General features: G+C 39.4%; 1 protein-coding gene and 1 long non-coding RNA gene across 4 annotated transcripts in view; one reads left to right on the plus strand and one right to left on the minus strand.

Annotated features, from left to right (window-relative positions):
- LOC150059891 (uncharacterized) overlaps positions 1-713 on the minus strand; it is a 39,949-nt gene extending 39,236 nt beyond the window's left edge. Inside the window, exon 1 of the long non-coding RNA XR_016536482.1 lies at positions 537-713. This is a non-coding gene — a long non-coding RNA (uncharacterized LOC150059891). The remainder of the gene's footprint in view (positions 1-536) is intronic.
- Positions 714-732: 19 nt separating this feature from the next.
- Pnisr (PNN interacting serine and arginine rich protein) overlaps positions 733-14,452 on the plus strand; it is a 31,645-nt gene continuing 17,925 nt past the window's right edge. The window contains exons 1-5 of one of the 3 annotated variants that reach the window (XM_090338384.1): positions 733-815; positions 8,222-8,299; positions 10,577-10,693; positions 12,363-12,551; positions 14,014-14,237. In XM_090338384.1, coding sequence (XP_090194510.1) covers positions 10,606-10,693; positions 12,363-12,551; positions 14,014-14,237 — 501 coding nt within the window. In that variant the 5' untranslated portion in view covers positions 733-815; positions 8,222-8,299; positions 10,577-10,605. The remainder of the gene's footprint in view (positions 816-8,221; positions 8,300-10,576; positions 10,694-12,362; positions 12,552-14,013; positions 14,238-14,452) is intronic. The other 2 variants (XM_090338385.1, XM_090338386.1) reach the window with 2 other exon arrangements.

Raw genomic sequence — 14,452 nt, forward strand, 5'->3', positions numbered from 1 at the left:
TAGTCAACGAAAAATACTTGTCTCTTGAGAACTTCTGCTTGTAACTTGAAGCTGCAAGTTGGGACGCCCACTGGCCCCGTGAGGACACCGTGCAAGGAAAGCCGCCTTGCCCTGGAAAGGCACCACGTGCGTAACTGACAGGCAGGCCCGAGAGAGCCTCTCCTCTCCAGGCTCGGAGTAGCCCGGGGTCGAGGCCGAACCCAGGCACTGGGCGCGCGTCCCCCGGCCGGCCGCCCGGGTTCCGGCGGGCTGGCGCGGCTCACCGTAAACCAGAGGAACGGCATACCGGGCGGGTAATGTGGAGTCAGGGCAAAGGCTTAGTTAAGTCGGAGATGTACATTAAGGTGGGAAGATTGCGCTCTGAGGCCAGTCCCAGGCGCAACTAACGTCCTGCCCCCGGCCCCCAAACACAGGCGACCCCATTTGAAAAATGAAGCAAAAGAGTTACGGCTCAAGTGCTATCAGCCCCGAGTTCAGATTCCTGTATAACAATAATAATGATAATAAACAACAACAACAACAACAACAACACTAACTTGTACTTCACAAGAATATCCACTGGCAAAGGAGGTCCAGGGCATTGCCCCGAACAAAAATGGCGCGGACGCACGACAAGCCGGTAGTCACGTGCTCAAAAGTCCGGGGCGGGAGAGCCGGGACGGCTTCAGAGGCCGGGCGGATGTTATTACAATCCACTTCCGGGTGAGACCCATCCGGCGCCATCTTGTCTTGTTCGTGAAGAAGTGGAAGCATCGAAAGGGTTGGGGAGGTACCACAGGAACGGTGGCGACTGGAGGGTTCCGGCACGAGAGTGGGTAAGTGATGAAGGAAACATTCAAGCGTGGGGGCTCGCCGGGCTATTACAGTCCTCTAGGTTTCGGAGACGACGGTAGCGGGACCTCCCCGGGATACGTACGCTGCTTGGCGCGACCGCTGGACTAGTTTCAAGCAGCGGCGGCCGCCCGCCCGCCGGCCTCGGTGGATCCGGTCGCGGCTCTCGGCGAAGGGAAATGCCCATATTGCAGAGAAAACTCACGGGGCCCGCACGAAGTGTGTGTGTGTGGGGGGGGGATGTCTTAGGACTGGAAGGGCTAATTGTTGGGCTCCGGGCCGGCCGTTAAGTACTGCGCGTGCGCGATGTCAGTCCTAGTGAGGAGGGGGCGCCTCCGGCCGGAGGGGGCGGGGGCCGGGGCCTGCGGCTCGCACCTCTGCGTCTCCGACTGCGCAGGCGCCGCCGGAGGGTGGGGGCCTGCGTCCAGGGGGAATGAATGGGGTTCCGCGTTTGTTTGTTTTCTTGAATTCTTACACCGCGGTGGGTTCTGGCGTGCGAACCGTCACGGAGGGAAGACGTGGCTTGTAACAAGTTGGCTGGGGTTTTGCACCGTGGCGCCTAGTTTTGTTACCCGAGTCACCGATTCAGATGGTGGGCGGGGGCGTGCACTTTTAAAATTAACCTTCTAAAGAGCCCTCGGAAATTCCTTTCCCTCCTCGGCTTCAGCCTCAGCAAAACGGGCTCGGATTTTCTCACTTCACGACTAACAAGGCGAGAACAACCACGAGCACTCGGGATTTTATTTACTTTTACTTTTTTTTTTTCTTTAAACTGCGAGATTGTTTTGTAAAGCGTCAAGGGCATGCTGCAGGGAGACTTAACAGTAAATTCTTTTAAGATGTTCTCGAGAGCTGCCACTTCTTAGATTATTAATAACCTCTATATTTTACAAGTTTCTTTTTTAAACTTACAGAAAATATGAGCATATATAGGAGTGGCACACCACCTGGATTTTTTTTTTCAGTGACTACATTAGTATGGGGCTTTGATTATAATAATCGATATTGATAAATTATTACTGGTAATTCTTATTTCTTTAATTTTTCAAAAAGTTCTTTTTCTCAGCATCTCAGGATGCTGTCTAGGATAGCACCGAGTTGTCATGTGTTCTTCAGGCTCTTTTTGGCTGAGGTGGTTTCTTAGGTTTTCTTGTTTTTGTGTCCTGTGTAGGACTGCCTCCCCCTTTCTCCTTTCAAGTTCGAACCTCAGTACCACAGAAATCGGAGTATATTTGGAGGAAGTTTCTTTAAGGAGGTAGCATGAGATTATTTTGGTGGATCTAATCTAGCATGAATTGTTCCCTGACAAGAAAAGAGAATGAAATCCACCTTCAGCCTCCAGACCTACAAGAAAATAAATTTCTGTTGTTGAGCCACTTAGTCTGTGTTTTGTTACTATGGGCAGCCCTGAGATTATTGGTCAGGATCCCCTTCTGTTGGAATTAGAGAGCTTCTCTCATGATTGAAATATTGTTAGGAGTTGAGGGAGCATTCATAGTTAAGGTTCTCTTCTCATTGCACATTGTTAAGAATACATACTATCAATATGACTTGTTGATAATGACTAACCACATGCCTCAGAATGTTTGTCAAGTTTCTGTGCTATGAAGTTAACCTTCTGTCCTTTTCATTTCTCTTTGAAGAGAAATTGCTTTTTATTTCCTCATAAAGAATGGAGAAGTAAGCCGGGCATGGTGGCTCACGCCTGTAATTAGCTACTCAGGAGGCTGAGATCTGAGGAGCAAGGTTCAAAGCCAGCCTGGGCACAAAAGGAACCGAGACTCTTATCTCCAGTTAACCTCTAGAAAACGGAAGTGGGGCTTGGCTCAAGGGTAGGGCAGTAGCCTTGAGCTGAAGAGCTCAGGGACAGCACCCAGGCAGAGTTCAAGCCCCCCCTCCCCATACACAAAATTGGAGAATTAAGCTCTCTTCTTCTGGTATTTTTTTCATAATTTATTTTGAGATCATGATAGGAGATGTATCCCTCACATTTAATTAGTCATTTATATCGGTATGAACTTATGAATACTTATTTCATAATAATTTGTGTTATACTCCAGTATCATAGTTTGTTGCTCAGATTGTTCCAGTTCATACCATTGACATATCTTCTGTCTACCGCTACATGCTCTTTTTTTTTTTTTTTTTTGGCCGTCCTGGGGCTTTCAGTCAGAGCCTAGCAGAGCACTGTCCCTGTGCTGCATTTGCTCAAGCATTCTATCACTTTAGCCATAGCACCACTTCCTGGTTTTTCTGTTTATGTGGTACTAAGGAATTGAACCCAGGGCTTCATGCATGCTAGGCAAGCACTGTACCACTAGGCCACATTCCCAATTTTCTTTCTTTATTTGTTGGCACTAAAAGTTGGTCCAGGCTTATTGTGTTTTAATATTTCTTACCTCAAAACTAGAATCTGTTTCTCTGAAGAGTCCATATTCTATTTTAGAATCGTACTAGAACCTTCTAGGTGCCTAGGTGTCTGCTGCTTCTAGGGTGTTGTAGGATTCCTTTCTACATTAATGGTTTTAGTTACCAATGTTTTTAGGGGTATTTATAATCAAACTATCCAGTTTGAACTATGAGCTCAAAATATTTCAAATGAACATAAATGCACATGAAATCAAGCAAGTAGCCCCCCAAATTTACAATATTCCAAATGATTACAAATTACTCATTACCAATGTCCATTCTACCTTAGATTTGTCACTGAATAAATAAATTCATTTTGACTTATAAGTTAGTCATAACATAGTGTACTAGGGATACAAATTTTTGGACTTATCAGAGTTGTATTTGATATGCTCAAAGACTATGTGTTTGTATGTTTTTTTGGTGTTTGACAATACCAGTGCTTGAACTCAGGGCTTTGTGTGCTCCCTAAGCTTTTTTGCTCATGGCTAGTGACTTACTGCTTAAGCCCAACCGCCAGTGTAGCTTTTTGTTCCTTATTTGGAGATCTAGTTTCTCAGACTTTTGTGCCCAAGGTGGTTTGGTACCACAATCGTTCAGGTCTCACTCTGTCCTGAGCAATTAGGTAGAAGTGTAAGCCACTGGCACCCAACTATGTTTCTTTATCTTTGTTTGTGTTTGATACTTAAAGATTTATTTTATTACTATTATTAGTTTTGTTTTGAAGGTGCTGGGGTTTGAATTTACAGGTAGACCATGAGCTCCAATTCTGTCTCGTTTGTATTTTGAGACAGGGTCTCACTATGTAGCATAGACCTTTATCTTACAAGGTGATTTCAAACACAAATCCCTCCCGCCTCTGTCTCCTAAGTACAGGAATTACAGATGTGTAGCTCCATGTTTACCATAGTAACAGTATTAAAATGCTATTTGCATGATTAAATATTAGTGTCTTGATTGGATAGCATATTTTAACAAATGATTTAAAATATTTAACTACTTATGGATTATGCAATATGAATAACTATTTGCTCTGAAGATTCTTGTTTGATTCAAGACAACCGTAACAACTCAAGACTACTTAGGGGAAAATTTTTAACAATGCAAAAGTATGATGAGCGCTTGTCTTCAGGAGTAGCAGTATTTTCTAAATCATCATCATTATTTATTAATAATAATAATTATTATTATTGCCATTCCTGGGGCTTGAACACAGGGCCTGGGCACTGTCCCACTGGGCATTTTGATCAAGGCTATCACTCTGTCATTTGACAGATGGCTTTTTTGTGTGTATGTAGTACTGAGGAACCCGGGGCTTCGTGCATGCTAGGTGAGCACTCTACCACTAGGCTATGCTCCTGGCCCCCCAAATCATTAGCAAATCAGTGCTTCATTGTCATTTTTAATGGTATCAGGTTGTATTATTCATTAACTCATAGTTGGGCTTAAGTTATAACTTGGTGGTAGACAGCTTGCCTAACATGCTTGATGCTTTGACTGGATCTTCAATACCTCAGGAAGAAATAAGTAAAAAGACAATAGGCTGGAAGTTTGACCTAATGGTAAGAGTGCTTGCCTAGGATGCACGAAGACCTGGGTTCAATTCCTCGATACCACATACAGCCACTAATCTCGAGAAAGTCCAAGGACAGTACTCAGGCCTTGAGGTCCAGCCTTGGGACTAGCAAAAGAAAAGGGGGGTGTGCAATAAATTTTTGAATGTAGTATATCTTTGGAGCCAATCACCTGCAGATCAGAAATATGGAGTGTGGAGGGAAATTCATCTATAGTTTGTTTTTTGTCAGTTGTGGGACTTGAATTCAGGCCTTGAGCTCTTTCACTTAAGGCTAGCACTCTACCACGTACTCACGTAGTCACAGTACTACTCCCAATTTTTGAGTGGTTAATTGGAGATAAAAGTCTCACACTTTCTTCCCCAGACTGGCTTTTTGAACTGCAATCCTTAGATATCAGTCTCCCGAGTAGCTAGGATTATAAGCATGAGACACTGCCACCTAGCTTGAGTTTATGTCTTTAAACAATACCAACTGCTTATATATAGCTTACATTTAGTGTTTTGAGTAACCTAGAGGTGATTTAAAGTATATGAGGAGATGTGTGTATGTTATTTGCAAATACTATTCCACTATTACATATAAGGAATTTGAGCATGTAAATTTAGGTATCCTAGGGTATCCTGGGCCAATTCCCTAAAGATAGGGCGGAAGAGGTGAAACTGGTTTTCAGACCTAGGCCTAAACTATAGGTACTTTGTCAATGACATTGATGCCGGGCAGGTACACCTGTCTTCTGTCCACTCCTTTCTGGCTTCCAAGATAGCTACAAAATGACATTAGATGAGAATAGCTTTGTGCAGAGGACCTAGATACAAAATGGAAATGGCTGAAATGGAAAGTTTTTATCTCCTTTAAGTTAATTTATGGGCCCAAGTAAGGAGTCTCTGTTAATTACCCAAAATAACTCTCAGGGCCTCTTTTAAAAATTGTCTTTTGATTGCTGTGTGGTGTCTGTATTCAGAATCTGTTTTCCAGATGCTGCATGTAAGTTTGTTAGTAGTGAATATTTTGCAGTGAAAATAGAGAAAGAATAGGCTTCTAAATCATTGCTGTTAGATAATTTTTTAGTTAAAAAGTATTTAATGAAAGACTTGATAAGCTGTAGTGCAAGGTTAAAATATTCTAATTTTTATAAAGTCTTTGCCTAAAATACATTTTTTTCCTGCAAACTTTAGCATAATCAAATTAATTTTCATGGCCAGAGGTGCTTATTTTCAGTTAGATTATTGAGATTTACTCTAAATCCTGTAAAACAGTGAAAGAAAAGTCACTTTCATGCAAGTTTTACTCTCTTATGCTTGTCATTAGATTGTAGTTAGTGGTTTCCCTTGATTTCTTTTATCTTTTGAAATCTACATATTTCTAAGTGTACTTTCTATGAACTAATCCAAAGATTACAGAAGGGTATTTTTCAAAATCAATTTCCCTGGTCCTAGTTTTTCCTAACATATACATTAGTCATGTTAGAATATAAACACCTTTGTTGTTAGTTAAATAGAGAGAGGTTCATTGTGTGGTTCACTGTAATTTACTTAGCTTTTAAATTAAATGTCATTGAGAGCTTATGTTTAATAGAAAATTTGCTCAGATTATATTAGTTACATTGTGATTATACTCATCTTTGATTTCATTCTCAAGTGGAAATGCTGGTCCAAAAGAGTACATATTTAATTTTGATAGAAATTATAATGGTAAACTACCTTTAATTTTTAATCGTCCTGTAGAGTAGTAGTTTAAATTGAATATATTTGGGCATGGTAGACCTGGAAAGCATTTGAATTAGAGTGTACATAAAAAAAATAATAACTCATCTTACATGTAGTTACTAGAAAGTATTTTCTTAGCCAGGCACTGTGGCTCATGCCTGTAATTCTAGTTACTTAGAGGCTGCGATCTGAGGATCAAGGTTCAAAGCCAGCCGGGCACAAAAGGACCTGAGACTCTTATCTCCAGTTTACCTCTAGAAAACATGAAGTGGGACTTGGCTCAAGGGTAAGGTGGTAGGTAGCCTTGAGCTGAAGAGCTCAGGGACAGTGCCCAGGGAGTACAAGCCCCATGACTTACCCCCCCCCCCCCCCAAAAAAGTATTTTTTTTATCTTCAGTGTTGCAAATCTTGACATTGTTAATTTACTGAACAAATTAAAGCCTAACCTTAAAATTAAAACTTGGTTTGAAATATTGAAAATATATTAAGGTACAAATCACCCAGAAATTTATACAAGTTTTTTTTTTTAATATATTTTACAGTTTAAAAATGTATATCAGAGGGCCAAGAGTTTGGCCTAGTGCTTGGTAGAGTGCTTGCGTAGCATGCACAGAGACCTGGGTTTGATTCCTTGATACCACATACGTAGAAAAAAGCCGGAAGTGGCTCAAGTGGTAAAGTGCTAGCCTTGAGAAAGCCCAAGGACAGTGCTCAGGCCCTGAGTTCAAGCCCCAGGACTGGCCCCAAAAAACAAAACAAACCCACAAACGTATATCAGGCAGGGCGCCGCTGGCTCAGGCCTGTATTCCTAAATCCTCAGGAGGCATAATCTTAGGATCCCAGTTCAAAGCTAGCCAGGTCAGAAAAAAATCTGTGAGACTCCAGTTAACTATTACAAAACCAGAAGTGGCGCAATAACTCAAATGGTAGAGCTCTAACCTTGAACAAAAGAGCGCAAGGACAGTGTCCAGGCCTTGAGTTCAAGCCCCATGACTAACCAAAAAAAAAAAGTATATCTAACAATTAAATTTACTCTTAAAACAGGTTCAAGAACACACTTCCACAGTTTCCTGTAAGTTAGTGTTGTAACTGTAGTTCTTTGCCATTTATGTGCTTGTTGATGTCCTTTGTTGAGTAGGTTCCTTCAGAAGTGTGGATTTTAACAAGAGTTGTCAAAGAGCTGTGGGATACTACTGACATGAACTTAAGATGCTCATCATTTAACTCCTGAACCCTCACACAACTTGCAGTTCTTCTAAAGTATTAAGCTTTTCTGGGTCCCAGATGGTTAGAAACAACTGAAGAGTTCCTAGTGCTTAGTGTTTGATGGTGCAGAACTGTTGGGCAGCTTCTGATTTAGAGAAGTGGAGAGCCACAAAACTCTCCTCAGTGTCCAAGAGAACAGTCTGTAGACACCCTTTTTGTCCTCGGGTTCTGCCATCCCAGGCCTCATTTGACAACTACATTGAGTTTTGAAAGTATTTTAATGAGGCTGGGCACTGGTGGCTTTTGCCTGTAATCCTGAGATCTGAGGATTGCAGTTCAAGCTAGCATGGAAATGATCAGTTTTCATATTGTGTGACTAGAATTTACTTTATGTCTATAGTGTCTGAATAAACACAGAGTAATAGTGTCTGTGTTTGCAGTAATATTTATAGTTTATAAGTGAACACTTTTTTTTCTATCTTCCTCCCTTAGGCATAAATATTCTTGCTGTTATGCTGTCAAGCTGTAAACTAACCAGCCGAAGTTTTAACTCGAAGTTGAGCCTCTGAGGTCAGTTAAAGTACAGTAGTTGACATTTTTTTCTTGTGATGTATTTATTAAGTTTTATTTAGAGACTGAATATTTCACATGTTTTGATGATTCCTTCAGCTTCAAGATTTAATTGAAAAACAGAAGAAAGAAGGCAGAGAAGGTTAGAAAAAGAAGTATATTTAGTTTATGGCCAGGAGTATAGCCTAATAGTAGAGTGCTTCCCTAGCTTGCACAGAGCCCTGGGTTCGATTCCCCAGTACCACATACACAGGAAAAAGCTGGAAATGGATGGTGCTGTGGCTCAAGGGGCAGAGCACTAGCCTTGAGCAAAAAGTGTCCAAGGACAGTGCCCAGGCCCTGAGTTTAAGCTCCAGGACTGGCACAAAAAAAAGAAAAAATACATACATATACATATATATTCAGTTTATAACGGAAGATACCCAATTTCTAAATGTTATCCTCAGTTGTGTTACTATGCAGTGCCCATTTTGACATAATCTAGTTATACCATTGTAGTGAATACTACATTAGTTATGTTTTTATGCCCTTTAATAGATTGTATTAATGTAACTATAACAGAAGTATGTTTGACTCATAAGTGAACCAGGATAATAAAGAAATGTATCTTATATAATGTTCTTCAGTGGAAAAGTAAAAATCTTCCAGTGGTAGAACTATATTAACATTCTGAGAGGGCTACCAAGACTGGATTTGAATAGCCAGTTATCTAATTAGAATTGGTATCTTCACTTCCTTCTTATCTGATTTTATTAGTTTTTGTGCATTTGCAATACTGAGGCTTGCTTTTGTTTTGCTTCTAGATAGAGAAAAGAGTCTAGAAGGAAGTATTCGTTTAGTAAACATTTATTAAATGCCTGCTGTATGCTAAGCCTGGGGATATAGAAACATACAGGGATTATCATGTATGTCATTAGGGTTTTTTGTTTTTTTTTTGTTTTTTGGGGGGGGGCAGTCTCAGCGCTTGAACTCAGGGCCTGGGCACTGTCCTTGGACACTTTTGCCCAAGGCTAGAAGTACTCTGCCTTCCGGCTTTTTCTGAGTATATGGTACCGAGGAATTGAACCTAGAGCTTCATGCATGCTAGGGGAGCACTCTGCCACTAGGCTACGCTCTGGACATGTCATTAGTTCTTAAATAGAATTATATGCCAGAATTGATTTTAAAAGACAAAGATAATTTAAATTATCTTGGGATAAATTATAGAGGTAGGCTTGTAGGAATTAAAATTTTTATTTGAAAAGTTCTCATATTTGTTTATAGAAAGAAGTCGGCCAATTTGATGATTCCTCTTTAGAGTAAACATTATTAGACTATTAACCTTTCCATTCTGTTTCTTGCTATTTAGTTCTTGCACTAGAGCATAAGTGCCTGCCTAACAAGCATGAGACCTTAAGTTCAAACCCCAGTACTGCCAAAAAGAAAAAAAGAAAAAACAGGTCTTAGAGAGACCTGTATTTCCTAACTTTGTCTAATTCTTTTTCTTTTCTTTTCTTTTCCTTTCCTTTCTTTTCTTTTTGGTGGATCATGGGGCTTGAACTTGGCCTGGGCACTGTCCCTGAACTCTTCAGCTCAAGGCTACTGCCCTACCTCCCTACCCTGAGCCAAGCCCCACTTCTTGTTTTCCAGAGGTTAATTGGAGATGAGTCTCAGGTCCTTTTGTCCCCAGGTTGGCTTTGAACCTTGATCCTCAGGTCTCAGCCTCCTGAGTAGCTAGGATTACAGGCATGAGTCACCTGCCCTGCTCACCTAATCATTTCTGATACCATATATCATGTTCCTTTATCCCTCTCCCCCCATCCCCTTATTTCACTGGAAGCTCAGTTGGTTTGATTAAAAACACTTCTGATGAGGAAATTCAGTGATTCAGGGAACCTCATACTGTATCTTATGGCCACTTCATCATCTGTGAAGGTGATACTTTGGCAGCCTTTAGATCTTTTTTATTCTTCGTACCATATCTATTTCCCAGTTATTAAATAGGGCAGTATGACAGTCTTCAAATTCTGTTTTAACTTCTGTATTTATTAGCTATAATTTTTTAAATAAAAATATATTTATTAGAGCTATGTAGGTACTTTTAGAAAGAGTCTTGGTTTGGCTGCCGCCAAACATCAGCATTAACATAATTTTCTACTTCTGCTTTGAAGTTCTTAATTGTTTCCGGTTAACCAGCAGATTAGAATTCTTATTATATAAAAATATGTAATAATTTCCGATGTGTCAGGTCTGAAAATTAAGAGATTTAGTTTAATTTTTAAACTTTAATTTTTGAAGCTAGAAAAGCAAGACATTTTTAAGAAAGGATGTGGGATCAAGGAGGACAGCCTTGGCAGCAATGGCCTTTGAACCAACAGCAGTGGATGCAGTCCTTTCAGCACCAACAAGATCCAAGTAAGAAAGTAACTGAATGTGGATGAAGGTGGGAAGTGGATGTTGGAGATAGATAGTGTAGGGTTAGGACTTGTTTATCACTTGGTTGATAAACCTATTGATTGTCTTAATCACTTTGTAGTTAGAATGTGATCTTATATTCCTGCCATATAAGAAGAAATGAGATTTTTTTGGGGGGGGGCTTTCTTGAAGGATAGAGAGCTTCATGGAGATTTTACTCTTTTAAGCTCATTTAGTATTTTCTAAAGAAAAGGCATTGAAGTTGCTTAAGTAGCATATACTTCTTTGTTCTGAACCTTTTAGTTAGATGATATTCAGCTGTAGTATGCTATATTATTTTAAGACTTTAAAAAATTTTCAAGTATTTCAAGCATATATAAAAGTATAAAGAGCCCTCATTTATTAATTAAATATTTAACTATTGCCTGATTTGTTTCATTCATATTGTACTTACACTGATCTGCCTTGTCTGAGAAATCTGATAACGTTAGCCTTTCCCCTTTTCCTTTTTGAGGTGGAGTCTTCCCATGAAGCACAGGCTGTGCTAAACTCACAGTATTCCTGACTTTCCTCTCAAGTGCTTGGATGTCTAGATATTTGACTTTTTATTTTTTGAAATAGTATATATTCACTGTCCAATCACTTTTTTAATAAAAGAGCTAGTTTTGCCAAATAACAGTTGTAGATTTAGAAAGCCTTATTTATATATTGATGGTACTGAGGTTTGAACTCAAGACTTTGTGCTTACTAATAAGCAGGCACTTTACCACTTGAACCATGTTCCTAGCTCACTTTTGTTTTTAGTATCTCATGTTTTTATCCTGGGTTGGCTGTGGACCTCATTCATCTCTCCCTCCCCTGGTGCCTCATAACTACAAACATATTACCAGCATACTCAGCTTGTTTATTGCAGTGGAGTCTTCCTAATTTTTTTTTTCCTTCCTAGGTCTGGTCTCAAACTACCATCCTACCAGTGTCAGCCTCTCAGCTGGTATTATAGGCATGTACTACTACACGCAGACTAGATTTAGAAAGCTTTAGATACAGATTGTCAACTCTATGTAGTTGATTCCAGTTTTATCTTTCAGCAAAACTGTATGAGAATTTCTAATCTTTGCTAAACTGGGGTGTTAAAAGAGTCCTACTTTATTAGTAGTATTAGATCTTAAACTGTTATCTTTGAAGATAATAAAGGGAAGACTTCCAAAGTAATGGTGACAATAAATTTTGAGTACAGGGTAGCAAAAAGTTATTAAAAGAGATGTGGCTACCAGTCTTAAAGAAAAGTAGCCATACAGAGGAACTGGGATAGAAAGCTACAATAATCAAAATTGGCCTAGTATGGAGAATAGGACATGCTACAGGAATAAATGGTAGCATTTGATTATTTGTTTCTAAAGAAGGAGCTGGTTGTTTTTTTTTTAATTGATGAAGGTAAAGACACAGGGCATTGATTTCTTGAGATAACATTGTGAAACCTTACGAAAAATTTTTAAGTAAGTTTTGGCCTGGCCTGAGTATTGGTTTTTCTAAGCATCTTTTTCCAGGCATAATATTCTTTATTTAAAATCTGTACTAAAGAGTATTTTTAGATATTCATTTTACATGGAAGCAGCACTACTATTTCACTTCCTCTTCTGAATGCTGGATTCTTCTTCATTTACATTAGGCCAAATTGACTGGGCCGCATTGGCTCAAGCTTGGATTGCCCAAAGAGAAGCTTCCGGACAGCAAAGCATTGTAGAACAGCCACCAGGAATGATGCCAAATGGACAAGATATGTCTCCAATGGAATCAGGTCCAAACAATCATGGAAATTTTCAAGGAGATTCAAACTTTAACAGAATGTGGCAACCAGGTTTGTTTATATTGTCTAGATGTTAAGACTTTTTAAAGAACATGAAGATTATTAGTAAATTATTTAGTTGGCTTAATTTTATGGCAATCTCAATTTGATTTGACCTTAATATATGTGGTTTAAAATATTCTGTACTCAGTCTGCTAGCATTGTGGCACTCAGTTTGATTTTTTTCTTGGTTCTTCATTCCTAGGATGACAGGGGCTGGGAACACTCTGGAAACCTCACTTGGCACCTAGGGGAGAGAGAATTCTCTCTGTTGCAACCTCTGGCCTTTACAGAAGCAGCAGTGACAGAATAAAATATGTCTGGCTTCTAATTAAAGAAAAATTGTGTCACCATGTGACAAGTCTGTCAAAGATATTCTGCCCCTATCATCCACCCACTGTTTTCTTCCCAGTTTTTCAGATAGTGATGATCCATAAGCTTTTATGTTTTTTTTTCTTTATACTATGTTTTAGATTTCTTGATGTTAATTCAGTTTCCCATGGTTGTGTTATTATTTTTTTTTAATAATCCCTAGAGGAATTTTATATTTGGTCATGCTGATGGTGAAGCCATATCCTCCTTTTGCTATTTTTCTCATATTACTCTAAGAGCGGAAAACAGGAATTTCCAACATTACTTTGAAAGGAATAATTCTTCTTTGTCTTTTTTTTTTTTTGCCAGTCCTGGGGCTTAAACTCAAGTCCTGGGCACTATCTTGAGCTTTTTTTGCTTGAGGCTAGTGCTCTCCATTTGAGTCACAGCACTATTTCTGGCTTCTTGTATATGTGGTACTGGGGAGTCAAACCTAGGGTTTCATGTATGCTAGGAAAACATTCTACCACTAGGCCACATTCCTGGCTCCATTTCTATCTTGAAAGCCAAATTTCTCCAAGTTTGAAGCTTTTTGTGTCCCAGTTCAAGTTTATAAATGACTCATCTTGATATTACTCTCCTACCCTATTATGCTGCAAAGTTTTATTCTGTTGGCTTTCTTTGTGACCCTGGGGAAGTTATTTATACCTCTGTATGCCTCCTTTCCCTCTCCTGAAATTGGCAAAAATATTACCTGATTTCTTCCTACCTCACAGGGATGTTGTGAGGATAAATGTGTTCATGGAAGAAAGAAATTATATAAAATTTGAAGTTATTTTTTGGTGTCATTATTGAACAAAAGTAGAAACTAACAAAAGTTGCTTTGCATTGTGTTATATTCATTAAAGTTAATTTTGAGCATTTGGATTTTATATACTTAGGATGTAAATGAGAATGGAATTAACTTATATGGACTTAGTCAATTCATTAGTTTTTGCTCATTTTTAAGATAGTATAGAAAGAATTTGACCAAGAAGTCGTGAATTGTTTTTATTTGAATGTTTCTTTGCTGAAAAGTCTAGCTTTCTTGAGATCTTAAAAATTTTGTATTGATTTTATTATAACCCCCTGTTGAATGTTTTTATGCCTAAATCCTAAATAGAATGGGGAATGCATCAGCAGCCCCCACATCCCCCTCCAGATCAGCCATGGATGCCACCAACACCAGGCCCAATGGACATTGTTCCTCCTTCTGAAGACAGCAACAGTCAGGACAGTGGGGAATTTGCCCCTGACAACAGGCATATATTTAACCAGAACAATCACAACTTTGGTGGACCACCCGATAATTTTGCAGTGGGCCCAGTGAACCAGTTTGACTATCAGGTGAAAGATATTTTGTTGCTTTAATATCATAGATGTGCACGTAATCCATTCTTTGGAAGTATCTCGTGAAGAATATCTAAGATACGTGTTCAGAGTTGTGCAGATAAGCATTTACAGTGTTTCCGGAACTATCAGTTTTTGACTGTTTAAATCATTAGACTTTATTTTTTGAATATCTCATTGGTTAGGAAATAAATAAAGCATCACTTGGGGAA

The sequence above is a fragment of the Megascapheus bottae genome, chromosome 8 (genome assembly GCF_031878675.1).
Source record: "Megascapheus bottae isolate mThoBot1 chromosome 8, mThoBot2.hap1, whole genome shotgun sequence".
NCBI lineage: Eukaryota > Metazoa > Chordata > Mammalia > Rodentia > Geomyidae > Megascapheus > Megascapheus bottae.